Consider the following 26,477-nt stretch of genomic DNA (forward strand, 5'->3'; position numbering starts at 1 on the left):
CTTCCAAAGCAGTGTGAAACACACTATGTGCAAAAGTTCCCTCAGCATTCCTCCTTTTTAATACAATTTTTGCTTTCAAGTCCACCCTTTCTAGGAACCTGGTGCAATGCCTTACACATAGTAGGAATTCTCCATTAAACACAGCATTAAGCCTTAACAATATAGGCAAAGTAAATGCCAAAAATCCTAATTCTTCTACCTCCAAAACTTTTCTGTCTATAATAAACAATGCCTAAATCTGACAAATCCTTCATATCCTATATTAACAAGGCTACTTATTTCTGTCAGAACATCTGCATTGGGAGAGAATTACAAGAAGAAAAGACGCAGAGATACAAAGCAAGGCTTGGTGGTGCACGCCTTTAATCCCAGCACTTGGAAAGCAGAGGCAGGCAGATCATGTTGAGTTCGAAGCCAGCCTGGTCTACAAAATGAGTCCAGGACAGGCAGGGTGACACAAAGAAACCCTGTCTCAAAAAACCAAAGTGGGGATGGGCAGCACAGAGATACTAAATTTCACACACTACAGAAAAAAATCTAAGTAAAATCATGATGTACACGCCACACAGTATTTACACATGATCTAGTTTCTTTTCTGCTGCTGAAAAGAAACCCTGACCCCAACCTAGGGAGAGAAGTGATTACTTGGCTTCCACTTCCAGGCCATAGCCTATCACTGAGTGAAGTCAGGTAAGATCTTGGAGCAGAAATCACAGAGCAACTCTGCTCGCTAGCCTGCTCTCTGGCTCCCTCCCAGGCTCATCTTGGCTCTTCCTTGCATTTGACAATCCTTCCCATCTCAAAAAAAGTGTAAGTAGGTAAGATACTGCTGTGTCTACTAAGCTGAGAAGGAAAACCACAGCCTGAGGGTGCATGTGCAGGTTATGCCTCTCCTCTCACTACTCAATTAGCATCTTACATCATCCTAAACACTATAATCAAGCTATTAATGCAGATAAACATACACACGAAGTCTTATGACTGCTTAAGAAACAGAAAAATCTCAGTCTGTTGCTGTTAAAGCAGAGAAATCCTGAAGTTAGGCTCTAATAAAGGCACTTATCCCATTCATCCAGCGAATGCTTAAGAAAGAACCTACTGTGTGCCAGGTAATGCAACACCACAAGCCAGGCCAACCTCCCCAGACCTCATGCCTAATCTCAGCACTTTAGGTCAAATCTAGTCACCAAAAGCTCCATATAAGACCTAATCATTTCCCCTAACAAATGTGAAGAAACCTGTGCCACAAGATTCACACAGACACAGACACACAGACACACAGACACACAGACACACACACACACACACACACACACACACACACTTACTTTATGGTAGGTATCACAGATAAAAAGGTTCTAGAAAAAGTAGCTAGCATTACTGAGAACACTATGGACTGCTAGATAGTAGCTAGCCAATAGCTTTGAAACTTTTAAAGACACAATCCACAATAAGAAAGATATTCTACCTCATTCCTCAAATCATGTCAAATGCATATGTCACTATGACCTGCTGTTATTTTTCTAACTTTGGTTGACTACTCTCAGTTTGTTACTTAGAAACTAGGTTCAATCCCCAGCATGGGGTAGGGGGGTGTCTTTACTGTTCTGTGGTTTCGCCACAATGTGTTTAGTTATAGGAGCTATGTTTCTGATTCTTGCTGGACTTCATAAATCTTAAGAGATTCACGGTTTTTATTAATTCTGAAATCATCTAAAGTCCTTCCACCCTCAGATTCTACACTCCCTCATTCTACCTGCTTTTCTCCTGGGTTAATAAATACACTTGGCGCTTCCCGGCCAGCCTCTTCAGCTCTCTTTCATGGTTTTCTTCATTGTAACCTGTATCTGAAGAGTTTCCTCATATACTCACCTACTGTAAACAGCTGTTGCTTTATTGAGCTGTAAACCTCACTGGCTATGTCTCCATTACAGTTAGTTCTTTTACAAATTATTTCAAGTCTTATTCGTTAATTGAGGTCCTGAACCATGATCACTTGTTGGGTGCCAATTCTGGAATATCCTTAGTCCTGAGCCATGCTCACTTACTGGTATGTTGATTCTGGAACAGCTGTAGTCCTGAAACTATGCTCATTTATTTGGGTGTCAATTCTGGAACAGCCGTGGTCCTGAACCATGTTAATTCATTTGGGGCGTCAATTCTGGAATAGCTTTAGTCCTGAACCACGTACATTTTAGTTTTTGAACTAACACTCTATACTTCAAGGAACCCCAGTCCCTGTTTTCTGTCTGTGGACTCCTTTGTGCAGAACCCTACTGGCTCATATTGTCATTTTCCACTGTGGATTTCCATACAGCTGAGCTTTTTCCTTCTGGAAGAACCCTGAACTGTCTGGGGTAGGAGAGTGTTCCTGACAGTCTTGTTTTAGTTTCTCCATGTGACTTGCATAGTGCACTCACTTGGAGAGACATTCTTTAATGTTAATTTCTCACCATAAAGCTATCTGAACCAAATCAGATCCTGAATGTCAGTAGGCTATGTATTCTGTGCTTCAGTTTCTCAGGAAAACTTTTTTCTTTATTTATTTGCAAGAAGCCCACGCAAATCAAGACAAGGTTTTTTGTTACCTCATTGTGACAGGGGGTAGTTTTTTGGCTATTTGCTTGATTGCCAGTCCTTTCACAGAGAATACAGCCCATGAAGAACCCCAAATCTATGCAGAACTCTTGGCTTCTTTTGCATGACTAACCTCAGGCCCCAGGTAGAGTAAAACACTCCCCACTAACTCAGGTCTCACTGGATCCCTTGAGGCTGCCGTCGGGTAACAGTGTGGGCTCCAGGACTTAATAGTTTCCATAGTTGCATGTCTGTTGACCACTGTCTCCCAGGAATACCTGTGAAGTCACTATTCCATGGTCGTCAGTTTGTCTAATATGAGCAGTCCGCCATCTTTCAAAGACAACTGGGATTTCCAACACATGTGCTACATTACCCCATCAGAGTCTCTAAGTACAAAAATGAGGACATCGCACGCATCAGCAGGGTATCCTAACTCCGCTATCACCCAACAAGGCCATTTCCTGTCCTTCTTCTCCCCTCTCCTGGACATTGTGTCTTAGCTCCTGGGCCAGACTGGGCTTTGTAAGACCACTAAGAACAAATAAATGAGTGTCTTCAAAAAGTAATAGGAGCCAGTCAGTCATTAAATTAATCAAATAAACGGTGACTGAATGGCTATCATACTCCCAAGTCACATATAAACCAACTCAAGGTGGGCAACTCTTCTAAATTAACTGGAGGGAGGGAGTGGAAGTCAGAGTGGAAACAAACACCACTTGAGTCCCTGCTGTTTAGATCTGAGCAATTCCTTCAGTGCTAATTCATTTCAGTGGTAACAGATAGTAAGGTACTCAACATGAGTTTGAAAAGAACAAAAAAGAGTGTGAGGCACATGGTTCCTGCTAGTGCAGCACAAAAGGACATTGTCATGTTAGGAGAAATGACAGAAATGACGAGTCACTTTATATATTATGAAACAAATCCTTACAGACCAGAGAAACCCCTGTCCTCTTACACAGTCACAGAGTTTCATTATTCACTAGTCCTAAAAACAATTTAGGCAACATACATAACAGATGTTGTCTGAAAATTGAGTAATAAACCAGAACTATTTGCTTTTCACAGAAAACAAATGTTTAGAATGTGTGTTAATCATAAGTGAACAGGAAGTGTGAATAGGGATGTTTGTGCAAGCAGATTGTGGGATAAAAACGATATATGAGGTACTACATACTTTTTATCTACTAATTTTTTGAAATTCAACTTTAAGACAAGAATAGAAAAAAAGAAGCCTACCAACTTACAATAGTTATTAGCCTTTACCTAGCTCATTACTTTAATCATTACCTACAGTAAAAGGAAAAAGAACTGTCCTAAAAGCTAAAAAGTTCCAGTACCAAGATCAAAGACAGTAAAATTTACAAGCATTTTTGGCTTTAAATCAAAATTCTTTAATCACTGACAAAAAAACTTAAATATAGTTGTTGTGTACAGTTGTGAATCCATGCATACATGTGTAGTATTTTTAAAATCGACAAATTAGAATGCCTTTACACTTAGAATAAAGCTCCATGAGAAAGAGATTTATAATATTTTGTTGACTAGTGTGGAAAATGCTTAGCAACATATAGGTAATCATTCACCTACTGCATGCTACTTAAGACAGTACAAATATTTAGTGTGTCCACGTAGACAAGAACCTGCTCACCCTCAAAGAACGAGAAGATCAGCTTGGAGTCAGTCTTGATACGATCACTGCCATAGCCTTCACACACTGGGTTTCCCAATTCAACAAAAACAACTAATAAACTAGGCATGATGGTACACAGCTGTAATCCCAGTATGCAGAAGGCTAAGGGAGAAGGGTTGCTGTAAGTTCAAGACCATCCTGGGATACACAGTGATACCCTGTCTCAAATTAAATAAATAAATTTCAAACCACAAAAATGTCAAAAACACAGCCAAATTTTTCAACAAGCACAAACTACACTTTTTTCCCCATAGATAATCCAATTCTAAAAGAGACACTGTATTTTGAAACCTTTTAAGAAATAAATAAATTGTGCATGGTGGTACATGTTTAAATCCCACCTCTTGCAAGACTAAGGCTAGAAGGTCTACTTTGCTGCCTGCAAGGTCCTGTCTCAAAAGCACAGGAAGTAGTTGCGCAGCGTGTGGGAGGACCACGTGGGAGGACCACCTGACTGCAGGAGTTCAGAAGCGGACTATGCAGCAGAGCACCAACCTAGCCAAACGAATGAATGAGTACAAGCAAAGGACTCTCCCTCAAACAGCAACGCACCCGATACAATTTCATTTCCAGTCTCACAAAGCAGGCCAATCCTTCCTTCATTAGCGGGCCTGACTGTGCTAGAAGAATACACTGTGAGACACACTTCCTAGGGTTCCTACAAACGACCTCCTACTGCTGTACTTACTGCTCATGAAATCCCAACACCAATATTTCAGCCTCCTCCATTAAAAGCCGTCATGAGCCACGCCGGTAGCTCACACCTGCAAGCTCAGCACCCAGGAGACTGAAGAAGGAAAAGAGCCACAAGTTCTAGGCCTCCGTGGTCTACAGTTTGATTCAAGCCGGCTGGACTATAACATGAGATCTTATCAAAAGCCACAGCAGTCAACATGAGCCTTTCACGGTCACAGTCCCTGCTCTGTCTTTTTACACGGTCACTCTTTTAGCTTTTGTTTATCTATTACCTCAGCGCAACTTGTAACTAGCAGTTCTTGCCGCCACTTCAGTTTTCTCCCTGGAATGAGGACCCAGAACGAAACTGTCCTTAGCCTCTTTTTTTCTTTAGTGACTCTTTAAAATTTTGTTGGTGCTGTAGGTGACCTCTCCATGAAAATGCACACACTTACAAAACAGCTTTTTAAAAATTATTGATGGGTCTAGAGAGACGGCTCAGTGGTTAAGAGCACCAGCTACTTTTCCAGAGGACCCCAGTTCAGTTCCCAGCACCCACCTGTCCGTTCCCAACTACCCAGGACGCCAATTCCAAGGAATCTTGACACCCTCCTCTGGCCACTTTGGGCACCAGGCACATACACACATACACACAGGCAAAACACTCATACACGTTATTATTTTTAAGTTTGAAAAAAACAGAATAGCAAAAGATTCCATTTAACCCTTCACCAACAGATGGCTAAATAACGTTACACCCATTTAATAAAATCCCATAGGATTTTAAGAATGCTAAAGGCATTTTCTGTTCTAGTATGCATATACTGTTAAACAAGAAAGAGTAAGGAGAACTTTCAGGCTAGGGAGATGACTCAGTGGGTATGAGTGGTTGATCTGCAGTGAGGACCCCAAGTTCAAATCCCTATAGAAACAGGCAGGCACAGCTACAGGTGTCTGTCACCTCAGCATTGAGGGACAGACTGACCAGTCAACCTAGCAAAATGAAGCTTCCATTTCTGTCAAAGACCTCACCTCAAAGCAGTGGTTCTCAACCTGTGGGTCGCAACCCCTTTGGGTCAACCCTTTTACAGGGGTCACTTAAGACCATCAGAAAACACAGATATTTACATTACAATTTATAACAGCAGAATTATAGTTGTGAAGTAGCAACAAAAATTATTTTATGGTTGGGGTCATCACAACAATAGGAACTGTATTAAGGGGTCACAGCCTTAGGAAGGCTGAGGACCACTGGCATAGAGGAAGTTATCTGACGTTTGCTCTACCTTCTGTATGTCTATGTGATACACACACACACACACACCATGCAGAACAATGTGTATAACACACAACCTTTTGGGTTGTTTGTTTGTTTTCCCCAAAACAGGGTTTCTCTGTGAAGCCCTGGCTGTCCTGGACTCACTTTGTAGACCAGGCTGGCCGTGAACTCACAGAGATCTGCCTGCCTCTGCCTCCTGTGTGCTTGGATTACAGGCGTGCACCACCACGCCTGGCTCAACACGCACCTTTTGTATAAAAATGGCAAAAACATGTATTTTAGGTTTGATAAGGATTTCATGTGATACACACGTTGTGAAAGAGTAAATCAAACACTGATGACAGTGGGAAATGACAACACAGCACCTGTCACCAAATCCCTTCTTCTCTTTACCTCTGACTCATGAATGATAAAAGCTTTTTGGGTTGTGTCACGTTGTTTTAAGACAGAGTCTCGTGTAGCCCAGGCTGGCCTGCAACTTACGTAGTCAAGGGACATCTTGAACCCATTCTCCAGTCTCTGCTTCCCAAATAGTGGGATTACAGGGTTGTCCCATCACACTCAGTAAAATGGATCACTTTTGTATTTATTTATTTTGGGAGGTGTGTGCACATGCCACTACACACACATGGAGGTCAGAGGACAACTTTCCAGAGTCACTTCTCTCCCTTCACTATCTGAGTTCTGGAACTGAACTCACATTGTCAGGCTTGGCACTGTTGGTGCCTTCTTGCTACCCTCCCCATTAAGGTTTTAATTAAACATATGGTGTATAATTCAGTAAATACCCATGGAAGCTAATAGATAGTTCCCAAGCACTATTCAGGAATTCCTTTTTTTAAGGTTCTATTTTTTAAACAGCTTCTCACGTAGCCAAGAACATCCTTGAACTTCTGACCCTCTTGCATCCACCTACCAAATACTGAGATTTCAAGTTTTCGTCACCATGATGAGCTCAGTAATATGTTTCTATCCTCTAAATTCATTTAGCTGAATAAACATATCATTACATATACTCAATGATCCAAAAAGGAAATTTAGAGAAAGTACTTTTCATTATGACTCGTGTATAACTGGAAGACACTAAATAACTCACTAAATCCTGTGGACTCTCATTTTAGGTAAATGTCCTTAATCACTAAGAGCCTATCCTTTATGAAAACAAATTTCTTTAAGAGGAAAACGTTTACACAAATCACTAAGCAATACTCTCTTTCATAGTTCAAATTTCAAAGTAGCTATTTCACTGCTCCAAGAGATACAGAAATAGAAACTGTTATCCCATTTGGCCATATAGTCAAAGTAGTAGTAGAAAAGAGCAGAGAAATTGCCTTATAATCTCAGAAACTAAAGCAAGAATTGAACAAGAATCAGATGAAATTGGACTTTCATCATTAGTCAAGTTATTTAATCTCTTTGGGCCTCATTAATATTAATAATATTAACAACAACAATAATAAAGGTACAACCTCACAAGAGCACTGTGATGTTTTTTAAAGGAATAACAAAAACCGCATAAAGTAAAATGCAGACCAGCTCAGCCCTTAGAAAAGCAAGGTGTCTTTGGCAGGTGTCTCTGCTTTAACCAAAACAGATGCATTCTGGACCCTGTAGTTTCTAGGAACTGCACTTTCATACACACAAAGCAACGCCTTCCTTTTCCTGCTGAAAACAACTGTAAGGCAGAATTCCTAACATAAAAAGGGCTAGCAAATGGCCATTTCTCGATTTGCGATTCTTAAACATCACAGCGGTAGATATGTCGCCTGGGCATGACCCAAAGAAACCTAGGTCTTAGTTTGTGCTACAAACGGAATCTTCTATCTCAGACTTCAGCACCAACAAGTGATGGGCTGCCGATGGTGAGATAGGGAAAAAAAAAGGGAGTTCAGGCCAAGAGTCTTAAAACAGACCTTTACATTGCCAGCATCATAGACGGAAGCCTACACAGAAAGACAGAAAACAATCCCAGCCAATCTTCGTCTCCCAAAACTTAAACCCCACCCAGCTTTTTCATGGAGCACTACTAACGTTTATGATTAGTACTATCACAAATATAGATGGCATTTATCTCATCCTCACTATGTGCCAGGCTCTGCGCTGGGCGTGTATTTTTCAAGATCGCATGAGAAGAACTACACACAGGAGCTCATCCTCCAACCCACTCTGCTTTCAAGTCTGCAAAGCTCCCTTCACATACTCAGATTCAAATTATCCCCTGAGCCTGGGATACCCCACACCCGTCGCTCATCCATTGGAGCCCAGGAAGACACATCCTGGAAGACACGACCCCAAGACCCCACCCCCACCCCCCTCTACCCGCCGCCCAACACTAAAACAAGCGCTTCTGGGGATCCTCCAGGGCCCCTCCCCCTCCACGCACCAACTTCAACATGCCCCTAACTTGTTCCAAGAACTGTTTCCTTCCAAACTTCTGACTTACGCAAGGCGCGGGGTACCCTCACTGCCCCTCCAAATCCAACAACGCCCGCTTGTCCGCTCCAAAGTTCAACATTCACCAAACACATAACTGCACCGGGGCAGAGCCCGGTCGCGACCCCGGGAAGAACTCTCCACACCCGCTCCAGTGGGGCCAGGGACCCTCCACCCCGCTCACCAGGCCAGACCCCGGGTGGCTGGGCCTGGCTGGACCCCACGGGACGAGGGGAGGAGGCTCCACCTGGCTCCGCGAGCGGCTCCGGCTCCGGCCTGGGCCCCGAGGCGGCCGCGCCCCCGTCCCGGCGCGGGCGGCAGCGCTCCGGCTGTCCGCGGCGGGTGCGCTCGCCCATCAGCTCCGCGGCGCCCTGGCCGTCGTCGCGGGCCCGACGGCGGGCCCAGCCCGAGCCGCGAGGGCGGCAGCGACGGCAGCCCCGGCCCGCCGCGCGGGAGGCGCAGCCTCGGCACCGCGAGTGGCCGCACGGCAGGGCCGCCACTTCCCCCGGGGTCTCCAGGCACCCGGGGCAGCCCGACTCCTCCGACTGCGGCGGCGGCCGCAACACTAACAACGCGGGGCTAGAGGCCCGGCCCGGAACCCCGGTCTTCGCTGCGGCCATCTCGTCACAGCGGCCCCGCCGGCCCCGCCGACTCAGAGCCGCCGTGGCCGCCGAGGAAGAAGCCCGAGTGCTCGGACCTGCCGCCGCCATCTTGTTTCCCGTTTGAAGGGAGAGTCCGTTGCGAGGGGAGAAGAGTAGAGGGCGGGGCAGTGCGCGGCCGACAGTCAATCTGCATATTCATGAGGGGCGGGACCTAGCCGGCCTCGGGTGTTTCTCTCTGAACCTCTAGCATAGCAGGAGGAGACTGCTCATTAATATTTAATGTTATTCTTTATATATCCGGTCTTCAGCCCGCCCTTCAGTTTTGGGTGGTTTTTTTTTTTTTTTTTTTTTTTTAGTTTCTAACACTGAATCCAGGGAGGCTGCGAGCTAAAAGAATTTATTTGGAAATTCTGAGCGTGGAGCTTTATAAAGCAATTACATTTATGCGAGCTGGCCAGAAACCTGCCTAAGTGCTTAATTTGCTAAGGGCTTGTGCTTTCTCCTTGGGACCACGACAGCTTGTTGTGATTAAAATGAGGCCTACCATGACCAAAAGTCTTGAGTGACTGTTGAAATAACAACCTGGCCAGCCCCCCTCTTATCCTGTCTCTCTCCGGATCCCTTCATGAAATCTCCCACCCTTGACTTTATTTCTCACTTAGGCACACACTCTAGCTCCTCAGATTCCTTCCTTGTTCCATAATTAAATGTAAATAAAAATTTTTTTTTAAGGTTGAGCCTCTGTCTCCTTTCTCTTCTCACTCTATATGGTCCCTTGGCCGCTTCACGCTTTCCTCCTTATGAAACCCCACACTAGTATCTGCAGCTCAGAGTTACTGAAGCCGTCGTTTGCATCCCTCGTGCACAAACCTAATGCTACCCTCCTTTCAGAGCAGCCCTTTTTATTTCCCACGTTCTAGTCACAGAAGCATTTCTACAGGTCCTCAAGCTGCCAGCCCCGGCGTCTTTAACTTACAGTCTTGTCATTTTTCTGGCCAAAATGGCTCTTTTCCAGCCTGTTCCCACCTCTTGGTTTCCTAATCTCACCGCATGGTTTATTTCTCATCCTCTCTTACTCAGCTGGCAGCAGTGACTTCTGCATACTGACCTCCCATCACACAACCCCACTTCCTGTAAGCTTTATTCCATGGTCCTTAGAGTTCGTTCTTAAAGGCCATCTGTGGCCACATCATTTCTGTTTAAGCCAGGGAGGGAGAGGTGCTCAGACTTTGTTGTGATTTCCCTTTCTGGACGTAGAGGCTTTAGGAAAAAGAATGGCTCCCCCTTGTGGAGAGATGGCTCTGCTAAAACAGGTCTCATGCTGATGCTTTTTTTTTTTTTTTTTTTTTTTTTTTTTTAGGCCAAGATGTTATCTTTATAGAAAAGCAGCGGTGTAATGGAAGTTTGGTCTCTTTAAAAACTCAGTTATGTTATGTAAACATGTTTTGTTTTAATTCCAAGTGTGAGATATGGGGCTGCCTCACTTTTTTTTTTTTTTTGTCCACAACTGTTAACTATAATCATCTAATGTGAGGTGTGGTCTTTGCCAGCTGATAACAGCCTTGTGAGGCTTGGATAGGGGCCTAGTCTTTACCAGAGAAGACAGTTGAACTCTGAGGACTCTGGGATCATATAAATATCAGAGCCCAGGGAGGCAGGAGAGAGAGAGAGAGAGAGAGAGAGAGAGAGAGAGAGAGAGAGAGAGAGATGCTTCAGGATCCTCTGCCCCCCTCTCCCCAGTAACCTTCTTTCTCTCCTAGCAAGGGGCTGGGGGCTGGAAGAAAGGAAGAGGTATAAGAAGGCCCAGTTAAAATGGTTTCAAAAGTAGCACCTACACAGAGGCTCTGTAAAGACATTAATATTTTCCAAGGCTCCAGGTTTCTGTGAGTGTGTTCTGAGTTTGTGGTAACCACTTCAAAGCAGACTGATTCGTCCAAGTCAGAAGCCCTGGGGTTGGCGGGTGGGAGGGGGTAGGAGGGGGTGGGAAGGGTGGAGGGCCTGGAGGTTCAGGATGAGAACCAGGTGGCTAAAAGACAGTTAGCAACCAATGAAGGATCAGTGAGCAACTAAAATAAATATTGTGTACAGACAGCCAGGCCCAGACAAAGGCCCAGACACCCAGAATCCTGTCGGACACAGAAACGGGGTCTTGGCTGGGCTGTTCTTTATCCAAGGCACTACCTCGCTTCCTACCCACCATTTGTTCTTGAGACATTTTATCTTGTTCTCACAAAGAAGACTTGTGGTACAGAGAGGGTGCTGTCAGACTAGAGCCATCTGAGGAGAGGGAGCCTCCATAAGATCAGGCTGAAGGCAAGCTTGTAAAGCATTTTCTTAGTTGGTGATTGCTGGGGAGAGCTAGCACGTCACAAGTAGTATATCCCAGGCGTGGCACTCCTGGGCTCTATAAGACAGCAGACTGAACAAGGCATGAAGAGCAAACCAGCTAGCGGACCTCTTCACGGCCTCTGCACCAGCTCCTGCCCCTGGGTTCCAGCTCAGTTTGCATTCCTGTCTTGGCTTCCTCAATGGCTTGTCGCTCCGGGCATGTAAACCAAATAAATTCTTTCCTCTCAAAGTTGCTCTTGGTGTTTCATCACAATTTGAGGAAGCTTAGACGGAGAAGCAGCCACCATTGGAAAGAACTTCTCCTGTCTGCTGCTTACTCAGCAGGGCTTCAGACTGAAGGGCCTGCTCACAGCTAGCCTGGAACACTGTAGAATGCATGCTTTCTTGGGCCCAAAGAGAAACAGAAAAGTTTCTTTTCCTCAAGGAAAAGAGATCTGAATGTCACTTGCCCAGGTGTCAGCTCTGGGCTTGGGCTTGGACTTTTTCATTGGCTCACTTCTTTCTTTCCGCCCTCAGTTTCCTTCCTCGGCTTTAAGATAAACGCACTGGAATTCAGCAGCTCTCAACCCGAGATGCACCACACAAGTATACACACATGGGCATATGGCAGCCAAGGTGTTGCCTCGGATCCGCTGATGCCGAACGCTGAGGTGAACGGGTGCCAGGATCTAAGACTCCAACACTAACTCCCAGGAAAGACTGTAACAGTGGCTGCATCCAGTAGTCTTCCATCTCTCAAACTGAGAAGTCTGATTCCCAGTTTCCGGTCTTTTCTCTGTCTATGCTGTTGCCAAGGTAATCGTTCTAACACAGTAATGGTGATGGGGGCCAGGCAGATCTGTAGAGAGTTATTCCTGATGAGAAGAGGGGGCGAGAAGAAGACAGTCCTAAAGTTTCAAGCATCAACGAGAGTGTGACCATGATTGACAAGCCATCAAAACACAGAGCAACCAGGAAGGAGCCCCAGTCTGAGATAGGAAGAGGGCAGAAGCCTGGCAGACATTTTGTTAGATCTCATTTCCCACCATCATCTAGACCTCATTTCTGCTGAGAAACGCCTCGTTCTATGTATTTCTGACAAGAGGAGGGAAGCTGAACTAGGCAAACGACTCCTCCCTGCCTGCGTGCCTAGAGAAGCCAGGACTTGACCTAGGTCTCAGGCTCCACCCCCTTGCCCTCTCAGAACTCTCAATCATCAGTGAGTGACAGGTTTAGAATTGTTCATCGCAGCAAAGACTGTGGGGGAGCTAACAGCAAGGGCTCTTGGGTGAGAACTGGGGGAGGGGCGGTGTCCTCACCACACTGCAGAGTTCCTGAGAAAAGGGCTGTGTTGTGGTACCAGCTGCCTGGCCTCTTGGCCTCTTTTCAGTTGACTCAGATTTTCCTTAAACCATTCTCAGCTCCTGTCCCTTGTGCTGCAATTCTCGTCGTTGTTTTGACGCGCCTTCTGAGACTGGTTGTGAAGGATGCCTCGCAGATCATGGTGTGATGCAACAGGGTCAGGCCAACAGCCTAGAACAGAACAAGCCCAAATAGTGTCACCACCCTGGCAGGAACGAAGATGTTTTCTAAAGAGACTGTTGTGTCCCTTCCTTTAGCTATCAAACTATTGAAACAACAGGCCCCATGTAATTTGGATTTTTCTGGAAATTTTATACTGGAAGAAGGAAGACTAGAAACTGATGTCAGGCCAGACGTCTCTTGGAGACGTCACCCAGTCCTGAGAGCTGATCAGACCACTTGAAGGAGACCTTACAGCCAGACAGTGAGGGAGGACAGGGCCACACTTAGACCTGGACTGCTTAGCTCTGCCTGCCTCCTCTTGCCCTATATTTAAACCTAAGCTTCACGCTAAGACCCAGAAAATGGCTTTGGCCAGAGGAGGGGGCATGGTCCATCGGACCTCTTTCTTCCTCTTGCCACTGTGGCCACGTAGGAAAAACTCTTTTTCTGCTTTTCACTGTTACTCTGTCTCTTTAATTAGCCCATTGGGGCCAGGTGGCTGAGCCTAACTTGCTGGGGTGCGGTCAAGGATTCAAGGTCAAGGCTCTGTTCACAGCAGTATAGCGACAATAGCAGGGTAGCTCCTTTTTCTCAGCCCCCCCCCCCACACACACACACAAACACTGGCTACACAGAATACAGGTGAAAAGTGGGCCTCACAGGCTCCTTCAAAGGGATGCTAACTAGAGCAAGCAAGACTGGAGTCCCATGCCTTACTCTTCTGTCCCTGTCACACAGGCTGAGGATTGCGTGGCCACCATGGTGCCTCAACTTGAATAGCTCTACACTGTGCTGACTGAGCCTTAAAACTTCATTCGCTCTCCTGCAAACCTTTGCTCTTGCTTCAGGCCAGTGACTCCAGCTTTGCTTCGCTGGACTGATGGACTGTGACCTACAGCAAGACCATGGCTTCAGGTGGAAACAAGGAAAGCGACTTGACCCAGTAAGCAGGAAGGGAAGAGCAGGGGGTCGGGGAGCGGGGAGGGGAGAAACAGCTGGAGCGCAAAGGCACAAAGGCGGCAAAGCTCAGCTTTGGGGGTGAGAGCAAGCATTGGGGAGGTCAGACTAAGCAATTCAGTGTGGGAAGAACTGAGGGCTGGAAACGAGCCTAGAAAACTGGGGGGAAATGAAATGGGGCCAGCAAGCCTGAGGAACTGAGATCAAGCCTCAAGATCCTGGTGGTAGGAAGAGAGGACTGATTCCAAGTTATCTGACCCCTGTAGGCAAGCCTGGCACTCATAGGACATTCTCTCTCTCTCTCTCTCTCTCTCTCTCTCTCTCTCTCTCTCTCTCTCTCTCTCCTTCTCTCTCTCTCTCTTTCCCTCCCTCCATCCCTCCCTCCCTCTCCCTCCCTCAAAAATGTACAAATAAAAGGTTGTCTTAATAGAGCTAGAGAGATGGCACAGTGGTTAAGAGCACTGGCTGTTCTTCCAGAAGACCCAGGTTTGATTCCCAGAACCCACACAGGGACTTCCCAAACTGCCCCCAATTGCAGTTTCGGAGAGCAACGTCTTCTTGTGGCCTCTGAAAGCACCAGGCACAGAAATCCATGCAGACAAACACACATAACCATAAAATATTTTAAGTGGGAAAAAGTGGTTTGGAAAAACAAAGCTAGAATTTACAGAGCAACCACTATGTGGCAGGCACCCTATCAAGCCGTAAGGGACTTTGTCATTTAAGCCTGTCAGTCTGTACAGTGGGCATGTTTGTTTCTCTCTTTCACTAAGGAAAACACTTTAGATCTTTGGGAGTAGTCAAAAGACTTAGTATTTGGACTAAAGGAGTGTTGCACGTGAATTTCATAGGAATAACTCTCAAACCTATAATTATGAATATGAAGTAAAACAGTGTCTTCTCCCCACCCATATGGAGCTGAGAGGTCACTCTAAGCTGTCACTTGTCACTCATCGCTGATGCATATTGAGGATTCAGCCACAAGAAGGAAGGCAAGAGACAGGTGACATGGGTCAGCTTTGACACATCCTAGATGCTATGAAATCATGGAATAACATTGATAGTTGGTACCATTAACATTCTGTGAGTTTCAAAGCACAGCACATAAGAAAAAAAATCCATTAACAAACAAGGGCATCAGTAGTAAAAAGTTATTTCTGGCCAGGGTATGGTGGCAGTGCAGGCCTTTAGTCCCAGCACTTGGAAAGGAGAGGCAGGTGGATAATACTCTGAGTCCAAGGCCAGTTTGGTCTACAGAATGAGTTCCAGGACAGCCAGGGCTACACAGAGAAACATTGTCACAAAACAAAATTATCTCTGGATTTCCTGCTTATATACTGGAAGTCTGCTTAATTACATTTGCAGCTGGTCCAGCTCACTGTACCTGCTACCCATCCCCCATCGCCACAGCCCTCTCTCTTCCGGACTCTCTGAATCTTCCTGACTCTCCTTCCCCCCTCCTAGACTCTGGCTAGTAATTCCAAGCAATCAATTTCTCCCACTCCCCGCCCCCATTTTTGAGGCAAAGTCTCACACACTGTAGCCTCGACTGTCCTGGGACTCACACCAATCCTCCTGCCTCCAGCTTCAGAGTGCCGGGATTACATACCACACCAAGCTTGATTGGTGTTTTACAAAATGTCTTTGGGGAATGAAAAATTGTATATTGTATATATAGCTATTGTTTTGAAGGGGGCAGAGGTGGCTTTAAATGTCTGTTGTTTATGATAGAAAGTATAAGAGAAAAATGAGCACCCCATTTCGAAGTAAGACATTTACAGGCCTACCTTTGTCTGCTAGTATTTGTCTTATTTGTTCAGATCTCTTGTTTTCACTAAGCCTGCCTCCTATCAACCTCAATGAAAAAAATCTTAATAGTTTCACTTGGCCTAGACTGAGCCCCCAAAGAAAGTGAGCACAGGCCTATTCAAGGACGAGTGTGAAAGACATTGAAACTGTAGTTTACATAAACAAATGTGTAATACTGAGCACAATAAAGAATTTGCCTCCAAAGAAAATGTCTCTAGTTTGGAAAGAAAATGAAGCAAGATGGGTTCAGCTAAAGGCCGAGAGCAGAGGGCACAGTGACCAGGGATGAAATTGGTTTGTCTATTCTAAAGTGGTCAGTGGACGAAGGTTCTTTGTTCACGATGTGGCTGCTAGTCTCAGCACAGCTCTTCCATCCCTGGGTCAGGCAGCTAGTCTCCTCACCTCCCAGGGGTGCAATGTCACGATTTGACCACCAGGGGGCGAGCAGAGACTGCACAGTCTCTTCCCCACCGCTTCTAGGGCGCCAATGTGACTTTTGAAATAATCAGAGGCTTCTGATCAAAGCCCTTTGTTAATAGAAAATTACCTTGTCAAAGCCGTGGAGTAAATCGCTTGAACTAAAACTAAAACAAGCCCATTTCTACCATGTTCTACAACACTAAGCTTTCTCCTTTTAGGTAGGGTCTCACTAAACAGACCTGGCCAGCTTGGAACTAGATTGGAGCAGGCTAGTCTTGAACTCACAGAGATATCTTTACCTCTGCGTTCTGACTTCTGGGATTAAAGGCACATACCCTCATGCCTGGCTAGCAGCATGTGTTCATGCTTTCTACAAAAGACTAGTTTCTCAAGTTATAAGAACATGAGGCTGGGGATGGTGTGTTGGCCAACAATGAACACATGCCTGCAGCACCTGAAATGCTGTCTTTCAGACTGCCTGTGCTATATGCAATTTGGAAGATTTTACCAAGCATGAAGAAACTTCTATGTGGTGGTCCAGCCACCACTCCTGGGTATACAGAGATGAAAACACACCATCCCTGCCTTCATAGTGTCAGTGAAGACAGATACTGTGTAACCTGTAACTAATCCAGAAGAGGAGCGTAATGCTGGCACAGATAAAAACAAAAATGTAAGTGCAGACAAGGAAGCAACTACTACATAGGCACAGAATTTTGGACCCAAAGGAAGAATCTGAATTCATCAAAGAAGAAAGGAATTCCAAATGGAAGAGACAGTAGAGAAAGTCAACTCTTGGAAACACAAAGATGCACTGTGCAGGGTGAAAAAGAGATTCTGGGTTGCTGGCACACACCCTGTATCAGAAGCTGCATCAAGGTGAAGGAACAAATAACAAGCTTATGGTGGCACAGGCCTGTAATCCCAGGTACTTGGGAGGCAGAGGTGGGAGTATTGCAAGTTCGAGGATAGCCTGGGCAACAGAGTGCGTTCAGTGCCAATGAAGGATGAAAGGGAAAGAAAAGAAAGGACCAGGGGAGGGAGGAAAGGGAGAAAAGAAGGGAAGAAGAAGGGAAGGGAAGGAGGGAGGAAGTCTTCCATCAGCTGTAAAGTTGTTGCTGTTCACTCATTCATTCAGGGCACATTAAGCACAACAGCTCTCAGCAGGCTGGTGTTGATAACAATGGAGGTGTTAATAGAAGTGGGACAAGGGTGGAGAGATGGCTCAATGGTTAAGGACACTTACTGTTCTTCCAGAAGACTGGGATTTGATTTCTAGCACCCACATCAGGCAGTTTACAGCCACCTGTAACTGTAGCTTCAGAGAATCTACCGCCCTCTTCTGGTCTCTGAGGGCACTGCACACACATACTGGACATGCACTCACACTGGCACACACACATACACATAAATAAAAATAAAACCTAAAAGAGGAGGAGCATTATGGCACACGCCTTTAATCTCAGCATTCAGGGAGCTGAGGCAGGTAGATCTCTGTGAGTTGGAGGCCAGCCTGGTCTACCTAGCAAGCCCCAGAACAGCCAAGGCTACACATGGAGAAGCTATCTCAAACAAAATGGCAATGGCAGAGGTAGTTGTGAAAGTATTGACACAGTTAAATTTCTAGAAATTGGGGCTTTGAATCTAGGCTTCATGGTTTGTGTGAATCAGATACTGCCTCTACCCTTTTCTCTTTTGTAAATCCACTTTTCTTGTCATAGTGCTTCCTCAAATGTGATGCATATCTGAATATTCCTGATCCTCTCTGGACTTTTCTTTAGGCAGGAAGCAGTAAGTAGCAACCCCACTTAGTGGCACGGCACAAGAAGGCAGGGATTGTCTGTATGTACGGGGAAGGTGGCTTTGTGGCAGGAAGCAGTGGTGTTCTGGTGGGCAGACCAGGCCAATTTTCTACACTAAAACTACAAAGAAGACTGTCCTGAGGGTGAGGAGCCTGAGGAGCCTGCCTACTAAGAGGCCTGGGAGGAGATGAGAAAGAGGGAGCTGGTGATCAGATCTACACTTTCTTTTAAAAAATTCATTCTTGAAGAATTTCGTACACGCATACAATGCCTTTTGATTTTACCAACCCCCACCCGGCTCCAACTCCTCTCAGGCTCCCCTAGCCCCTCCCCCAAGCCAATTTCACATCCTCTTTCATTAGACTGCTCCAGCAGTTCTTAACCCATATCAGCTATCCTGCATATCAGATATTTACATTATGATTTATAAAAGTAGCAAAATTACAGTTGTGAAGTAGCAATGAAAATAATTTCATGGTTGGGGGGGGTCGGTCACCACAGCATGAGGAACTGTGCTAAAGGGTCGCAGCGTTGGGAAAGTTGAGAGCCTCTGGCCTGCTACGTCTAATCAATTCTGTCTGCACGTGCATGGGTGGATGTAGGGCCATCAGTTGGAGCATGGACAACCTGAAAGGGGCCTATAATTCAGCCTTTGTTTTATTAAGAAAACAATGAGCCCCCAAGGTTATGCTCCCCTTCTCTCCCGCCCCCCCCCCCCAACACTCATTTAAAGTCCGGCTTATCATTTAAGATCACGGGAGAGAAAGATTATGTTCAAAACTTAAGTCAGCTACTGCTGTCATTTTGCTAAACAGACTTAGCATCAAACTGTCTTTTTACATTCCTAGCTCTCTATTCATAGGCTAGCAAGACTCACAGACCTCACCAGAGGTGTCTCTTCTGTATGGCAGATGGTGTGGATCACAGAAACTCACGGCTGCTCCGAGTGCAGAGAGTAAGTGACTGTGGACTGTTCCACCGTACGTGGTACAACAATGTCATCACGCCCCCTCCCCAGTGCTCAGAGGCCATCACAGAATGAGGCTGGGGCAGAAAGATTGTAGGAGCCAGAGGTCAGGGAGGGCCAAAGTAAACTAGTGTCTTCTGAATGTGACAGGACTGCTGTACTCATGAACTCTGCAGTGTGGTTGCTTGCACAGGTCTGCAGAGTCAACGGTCTACCACGGAGCGGGAGAAGCCTTCCTGAGCCGAACTGGGCAGCTGAAAACACTCGATGGCATCAAGAGCAGGAGAGCCAGTTTTTCAAAGGGCGTGGCTTCTGGGAGGTGGACCATACTGCAGTGGAGGCTCCATACTCAGAAGATGGATAACACGCACTGGACTAGATGAATTATTAAATTAAAAAGGAGAACATAAAGTTGGGAGGGGATCAGAGATACAGTGGCTCTGGGAGAAGCTGTGGTAAATGCGATCAAATGCATCATATAAAATTATCAAAAAAAAAATTAAAATATTTCTTCAAAAAGAATTGTGGTGAATAAAAGATGCCAGGGCTGGGGTGATGGCTTAGTAGGAAAAGGATTATAGTTCAGATCCATGTAAAAGCTGGTGAGTGTGGCAGCTCTCCCATAACACCACTGCAAGACGTAAAGGCAGGGACTGCCGATAGCAAGCTGGCTAGCTGCATTAGACCAAATAGTGAATTTCAGGCTCACTGAAAGACCCTATGTCAATACACATAATTACTATCTCAACCATATTTACAAATACACCTACACACTCATGTGCACACACAGGCACACACATACTCACGTGAGCACACATATTCACATACACTCACAGGTGCACACACTCTCTCACCCACACGACTCATGTGCACACATAGGCACACACACTCACGAACACACAGGTACACATACAAGCATATACACTCATACACACACTCATGTGTGCACACACAGACACACAGAGGCACACACATTCATACAAGCACACATATTCACTCTCTCACATCCACCCACACAGAATTGTGTGCATACACAGGCACATACACTCATGTGCACACTCAAGTACAGACACACACTCACGTGCACACACAGGCACACATACCTACTCTCTCACACACACACACACACACTCTCACACACATGCACACTCTGAAGTGACTGCTGAGAGGGTTCAAGGTATAGTTCAGGTGACAGTCTTTTTTCAGCATGCCTGAAGCTTGGGGTTCAGTCACCAGGACTGTATTAACCAGGTGTGGTGGCCTGTGATCCCAGCACACTCTGTAAGTGGAAGAAGTTACCTAAAAAGTTTGGGGGTGGCTGAAGATGCATAAGATCCAGTCTAAAAAAGAAAGAAAGAAAGAAAGAAAGAAAGAAAGAAAGAAAGAAAGAAAGAAAGAAAGAAAGAAAGAAAAAAGGAAGTTAAACAAAAAATAAAAGAAGGCAGTCTGATAGGAAATGGCAGGCCGACACTGGCTGATAGGTTGGACCTGGGAGACCATTGAAGATGTGACATTTGAATACGTGTAAAATCTGCTCTGAGGAAATCCTGCGGGAGATCATTCCAAGTAAGAAAACCACAAGGCAAAGGCCTTGAGGAGAGGCCGAGAACGCAGTGTGTCCAAGGGAGAAAAGGACCAGGAGCTTCTGGTCCAGGGGAGAGAGGAAGTTGAAGGACAGGCGAGGCAGCTCAGACAGGGCTTTCAAACAGTCGCCGAGAGGCTGGTCTGGGTTCTGAATGCAATGGGAACCCTGAGTTAAGGAGAGCATTGAGACTTCCCTGAGTTGCCGGGCGGTGGTGGCGCACCCCTTTGATCCCAGCACTCGGGAGGCAGAGGCAGGGGGATCACTGTGAGTTCGAGGCCAGCCTGGTCTACAAAGGGAGTCCAGGACAGCCAAGGCTACACAGAGAAACCCTGTCCCAACCCCCCCCCCAAAAAAAAAACTTTCCTGAGTTACCTCTCGAGAGGATGACTGTATGGTGCGGATCTGTTTGAGTGACTCAAGTTACATGGCACCGCCCCTCGTCCCCTGCCTACTTTTCTGAAGACCCGCAGACAGAAGCCTGTAAACAAACTGCTTTCCTAATGTCCCCGAGTGTAGACGAGGCCAGAACCAAAGGCCCCTTCCCCATGGTGCTTGTTTAATAAGACCACAAGGTTGCCAGTGGCAAGATTGCCAATAGCACAGGAGGCCTCTGGGTGCCAGAGCTCAGAATCAGGGTGAAGGGTGATTTGGTTCCATAAAATCCATTATAAATATTGTCCCTATTTAGCCTCCCTCTTGAGAGTTCTTTTTGTTGTGCTGTGTTTTATGGTTTATACAACCCAGGCTGGCTTTGAACTCTCAACGTAGGCAGGGATAAACCTGAGTTTCTGACCCTCCTGCCTCTTTCAATGCAGGCACTACTACATGTGTCACCACACATGATTTATATTGTGCTAGGGATCAAAACCAGATTTTATACACACTAGGCAGGCAGTCAACATCTCCAGTCTAGTGTGTGTGTGTGTGTGTGTGTGTGTGTGTGTGTGTGTGTGTGTGTGTGTGTCCAGTCATCTGGAGCTGGAGTTACAGGCAATTGTAAGCCACCTATTATGAGTGCTGGGAACTGAACTCATGTCTTCTTGAGAAGCAATATGCACTGTCAATGGCTTGGCCACCCCTTGTTTCACATCCCCCACCATCCTGTGCACAGACAGCCCTGATAAGAGAGGGCTCCCAACAGCGGGAGAAAGACTGAGTGGTGTTTACATGGGCACATAAAACTCAGACAGTAAACACCGTGCGTTCTGCTTTAAGAAAACCAATGCGCTCGTTCATTCACAAAGATATTGGGTGCTCACCGTAACAACTTGACGTGTTGAGGATCCACTCATCCATTCTGCATACAGTCATTTAGGTGAGCACGCTGTCTGGAGATCCAGATGAATATATCCTAAAATAACAGTGGCGCCCGTCTCACTGTGGACCCAAGCTAGACTCCATTTTGTGATCCTCCTGCCTCAACTTCCACAGTTGCCAGGAGTCCCGGCATGCACCGCCATGTCTGTCTTAATACTGGCTTTGAAATAAAAGGTAGTAACACACACAAGTAACTGGGCCGAGGAAGAGATGGCAGTGCGCAGTGTTCTCGGCACACAACAACTCTGAGCACCCCTTTGAGGAAGGCTTTCCGCCCACTCTTTATGAATTGGGTCTGACTTTAAAGAGTCAAAGCGAAGAGCACATCCTTTCTAAGGAGACGATCGAGCAAAGCGTCGAGCAGTTGTTCCTCGCTACCCGTGCAAGATTAGGTCCAGGCCCCTGGTGGGTACCAAAATCTGTGACTGCTCGAGTCCCTTGCATAAAGTGTATCCAAATAGAACCAACACACATCCTGCATTTGTGTTCTAACTCGCCTCTAGACTACTTCCGCCGTGGAAACAAAACACTGTGCAATGACTGGTACACGTTAGCGTCTGAGATGATGGAAAGACAACAGGCAGCCTGCACATGCTCATTACACGTTTCTTCCTGGATACCTTACACCTGAGTCGGTTGACTCTGTAGACGTTAACCCCATAGACATGAAGAGCTGACTGCTGTAGAGCAACGGTTGTGTTTCTAGATATTTTGTGAATGGTCTTCAAATGGTCATGATCAAAAGTTGCATAAGTTTATAATGAAATAAATTATTTAAAATAGAGATGCTAAGGACTGGGGGTGTGGATCAGTAGAATGCTTGCTCAGGGTGCATGAAGCCCTGGGTTCCCCCTCCCCCTCCTCCCTGCCGCCCCACCTCCGCCATCAGCATTACATAACTACAAAGGCTTAATCGCATACTCCTCTAACCCCAGCACTCAGGAAGTGGAATCAGGAAGATTAGGAGTTCAAGACCATCCTCAGCATCATAGGATTTCAAGGCCAGCCTGGACTATAAGACACATTGAGTGTCTCCATCAGTTGTTCCCCACCTTACTTTTTGAGACAAGAGTCTCTCATGGAATCTGGAGCTCACTTGTGGGCTAAGCAGGGCAGCCAGTGAGCTCCAAGGTCCCCACTCCTGTCTGCCTCTCAGAGCTGGAGTCACACGTGTTTGCTGCCATGCCTGGTTTTTAGTTAGTTAATTAATTAGCTAGTTAGTTAGTTAGTTAGTTAGTTAGTTAGTTAGTTAGTTTGGGCTATGCCTGGTTTTTAAGTAGGTGCTGGGATCTGAACACAGGTCCTCATGTTTGCACAAGTAACTGACTGTACCGTCTCCCTAGCCTTTCACAGTTCCTTCTAGAAGAAGAAATTAAATGATACAGGGACAACCATCTTTGGTAGCCTTCCTGCAGAAGTACCTGCATTTTACACTATGAGTGGCATGCAGTGAGTGATGGGATGGTCGCATTAGGTTCAATTGTTCCCTTTTGTTGCTGACTTGGTAGTGAGTGGCTGAGGCCAACAGGTGCTTCCAGCACTGGACGAAGGAGCAACGTCTTGTGGAGTCACTCAACCTTACTCATTCCTTCAGGCATATTTATTTGATTCCTTTGTGTAAAGAGGTTTGGACAAGTGCCATAAGATAGAAGAGGAAGAGGGCTTCTTCCTCAGAGAACATGGGAAATACACACATATTTATAATCCTCACAAAGATGGGAAATTCACTAGAGTCTTTATCTAGCATGTGCCAGACCTGAGGTTTGATCCACAGTACCACCAATTATAAATGGGGGGGGGGGGGGGAAACCCAACACTTTCCCTGGGAGAATCATGAAAAGCATAATGACAAACATAAATAACATAACAAACAAACAAATAAATGAGAAAAAGGGTGGGGCTGTAGCTCAGGAGTGGGGGGGGCTTGGGGGGAATTAGAGTACTTATGGAGCATGCAGGAGGCCCTGTGCCCAATTCCCCAAAGGCTTGAATCACTGTAATCCTTGCATTGAGGGGTTGAAAGTTTAAGATCATGATGGACTGGAGAGATGGCTTTGTGGGCAAGAGCACTTACAGTGCAGGCTTGAAGATGTGAGTTCAAATCTCAGCACCTACATTAAAAGCTGGGTGTGGGGTCGACAGAGGTGGTTCAGAAGTTAAGAGCAAGCACTTGTTCTTGCAGAGGACAAACATGAGTTGGTTCCCAGCACCCGCTGCTTCCTGGTAACTGATCCCTCCCATCCCCCACAGGGAGAGGAGGTGACTACACAGGGAAACTGGGAGCTCAACCTCAATCCTGCCAGTCACTGTTTGAATCCAGAAATCAAATCCTTCCTTTACTAGAGTGGAGCATAGCCCATCATCTCTTCTTTCTTACCCCTCTCCTAGTCTGAGACTCTGGTAGCTGTGCAAGGGACGATCAAGAAGTGAGCTCCCAAGCAACGATGGCTCTATTTACCCACGGTGCCCAGTGGGGTGTGGATGGAGTCGGGACCTTGAGTCCTGCCCTTTCATTGCACAGCCTGGGTGCTCTGGTGTGGACAGAGCTGGCTCTTGTCTCCAGGCCCTGTTAAGGAGCACATTCAATATGAGGTCTGGAACAACAGCCCTTCTCACTGCTGGGGCTCGGGGTCAGCATGCTCACCTTCTGGTGAAAAGAGAAGGCTCTGGCAACTGCTGTCACTGGTACATGCAGAGTGGTGGGGCCCCCGCCTGTGCTGCTAAAGGAATGGCAGGAGCTACTTAGTAAGTGCGAGGGTGGGGGGGCTGGTGGGGGGGAGGGGGCGGGGAGCGATTCCATAGGAAAGTCTGACTAGGCAAGCTGTCAATCAGTGGACAGCCCAGGAGACACTGACTGAGGATGACGGAAGGAGGGCAACTGACATCTAGGTGACAGCTCTCCAAAGCTGCTGTGCTTTGAAACCTTTGAGGCCTCATTTGACCCTTGGGACAATTGTGGCAAAACAATAAACATATTCAGAGACTCTAAATCATCATTTTAATGCTGGGAGGAGAAGACTACAAACTTAGTTAAGAATGGCATCTTGATGGCCCAGCACTTGAGAGCACTGGCTGCTCTGGAAGAGGACCTAGGATCTGTTCCCAGAACCCACTGTCAGTCACAGTTGATCCAGCACCCTCTTCTGGCCTCCTCAGTCGCCAGGCATGAATGCAGTGACCTACATACATGCAGGCAAAAGACTCACACACATAAAATAAAAATATATATTTAAATGTTTATGACAAGCCCTGTGAGCCAGATTTTTTTCCTTCCATTGTTTGTGAATTAGTTTGACTTTAAAGTGTTGAGTTCTTCCCCTCCCCTAGGGAACTAATAAAGGAGAGGCAGGAACCAGTGGTTGTCGCCCCCCATCCCCACCCCCCACTACCCAGCACCATTGATTCCAGGACCCTGAAAAACCTGTGGCTGCTCAAGTCCCTTATGTAAAGTGACATAATGTCTTCAAACATCCGGCACATATCCTGTTTAGATCACCTCTCAGTTACTTACACCCAAGACAGTGCAAGTTTTGTTTTTTTTAAAGTTTTTTATAAATAATTGTTGCATCATCATGCTTAGATACAAGGACAACAAAAAGCCCTCACGTGTTCAGTAAAGTCATTTTCAATAACTTAGATCCTCAGTCTGTTCAGTCTCTGGCGGTTAGTCCCATAGGCAGGGAGGGTGACTGTACTAAGATCCATTCAAAGGGCCAACACAGTACAACAGATAGACATTGGGCAAGCTGGTTATAAAACAGGGTTATTAACAAAATTAAACTACATGACTTATCATCGCATAAATTATGTTTAAAACATAGGTAGCAAGTGCTGGGGATGTGACTTGGTTTACAGAGTGCTGGCCTAGCATGCACTACGTTCCATCTTCCGTGTTACATAAACCAGGCATGGTGGCTGCAGAAGGAGGAGTCAGATTTAGAAATTCAAGGTTAGTCTGGAGAGATGGCTTAGAGGCTAAGGACACTGACTGCTCCTCCAGAGGTCCTGAGTTCAATTCCCAGCAACCACATGGTGACTCACAACTCATACTGTGATCTGATACTCTCTTCTGGCTGGCAGGTGTACATGCAGACAAAGCACTGTATAAATAATAATAAATAAATAAATCTTTGGGAAAAAAAAAAAAGAAATTCACGGTCATTCTCAGTTATGTAAGGAGTTCAAGGCTGCTCTGGACCACAAAGGACAATCTCAACCAACCATTTTGTTTTTCTCAGAATAGGTCATAACTGATCACCAAATCCCCAATTTTGGGGTAACATTTGTCAACCATTCTCAACTGTCTTCTCTGCTTGGGGAGGAAGATGAGAGGTGCCATATTATCTGACCAAACTTGAAGTGACAGAATTTGAAGACATAAAATCAGGTTACAGAATAGATTTGTGCTTCATGAAAATTCTTATTTTGAAAATAAGGTTCTTGCCAAAGGATTTCATCTGAGTAAGAGCCATGAGCCATTTTCAAAGTCTACTGAAGTCAAGTGGAAGT

At 45.9% G+C, this 26,477-nt stretch overlaps 2 protein-coding genes across 2 annotated transcripts in view; both read right to left on the reverse strand.

Annotated features, from left to right (window-relative positions):
- Rnf169 (ring finger protein 169) overlaps positions 1-9,396 on the reverse strand; it is a 56,297-nt gene extending 46,901 nt beyond the window's left edge. The window contains exon 1 of the mRNA XM_051149008.1: positions 8,905-9,396. Coding sequence (XP_051004965.1) covers positions 8,905-9,367 — 463 coding nt within the window. The 5' untranslated portion in view covers positions 9,368-9,396. The remainder of the gene's footprint in view (positions 1-8,904) is intronic.
- The window catches only part of Serpinh1 (serpin family H member 1), a 671,742-nt gene that overhangs the window by 605,252 nt on the left and 40,013 nt on the right, over positions 1-26,477 (reverse strand). The window lies entirely within an intron of this gene.

The sequence above is a fragment of the Acomys russatus genome, chromosome 7 (assembly GCF_903995435.1).
Source record: "Acomys russatus chromosome 7, mAcoRus1.1, whole genome shotgun sequence".
Classification (NCBI taxonomy): Eukaryota; Metazoa; Chordata; class Mammalia; order Rodentia; family Muridae; genus Acomys; species Acomys russatus.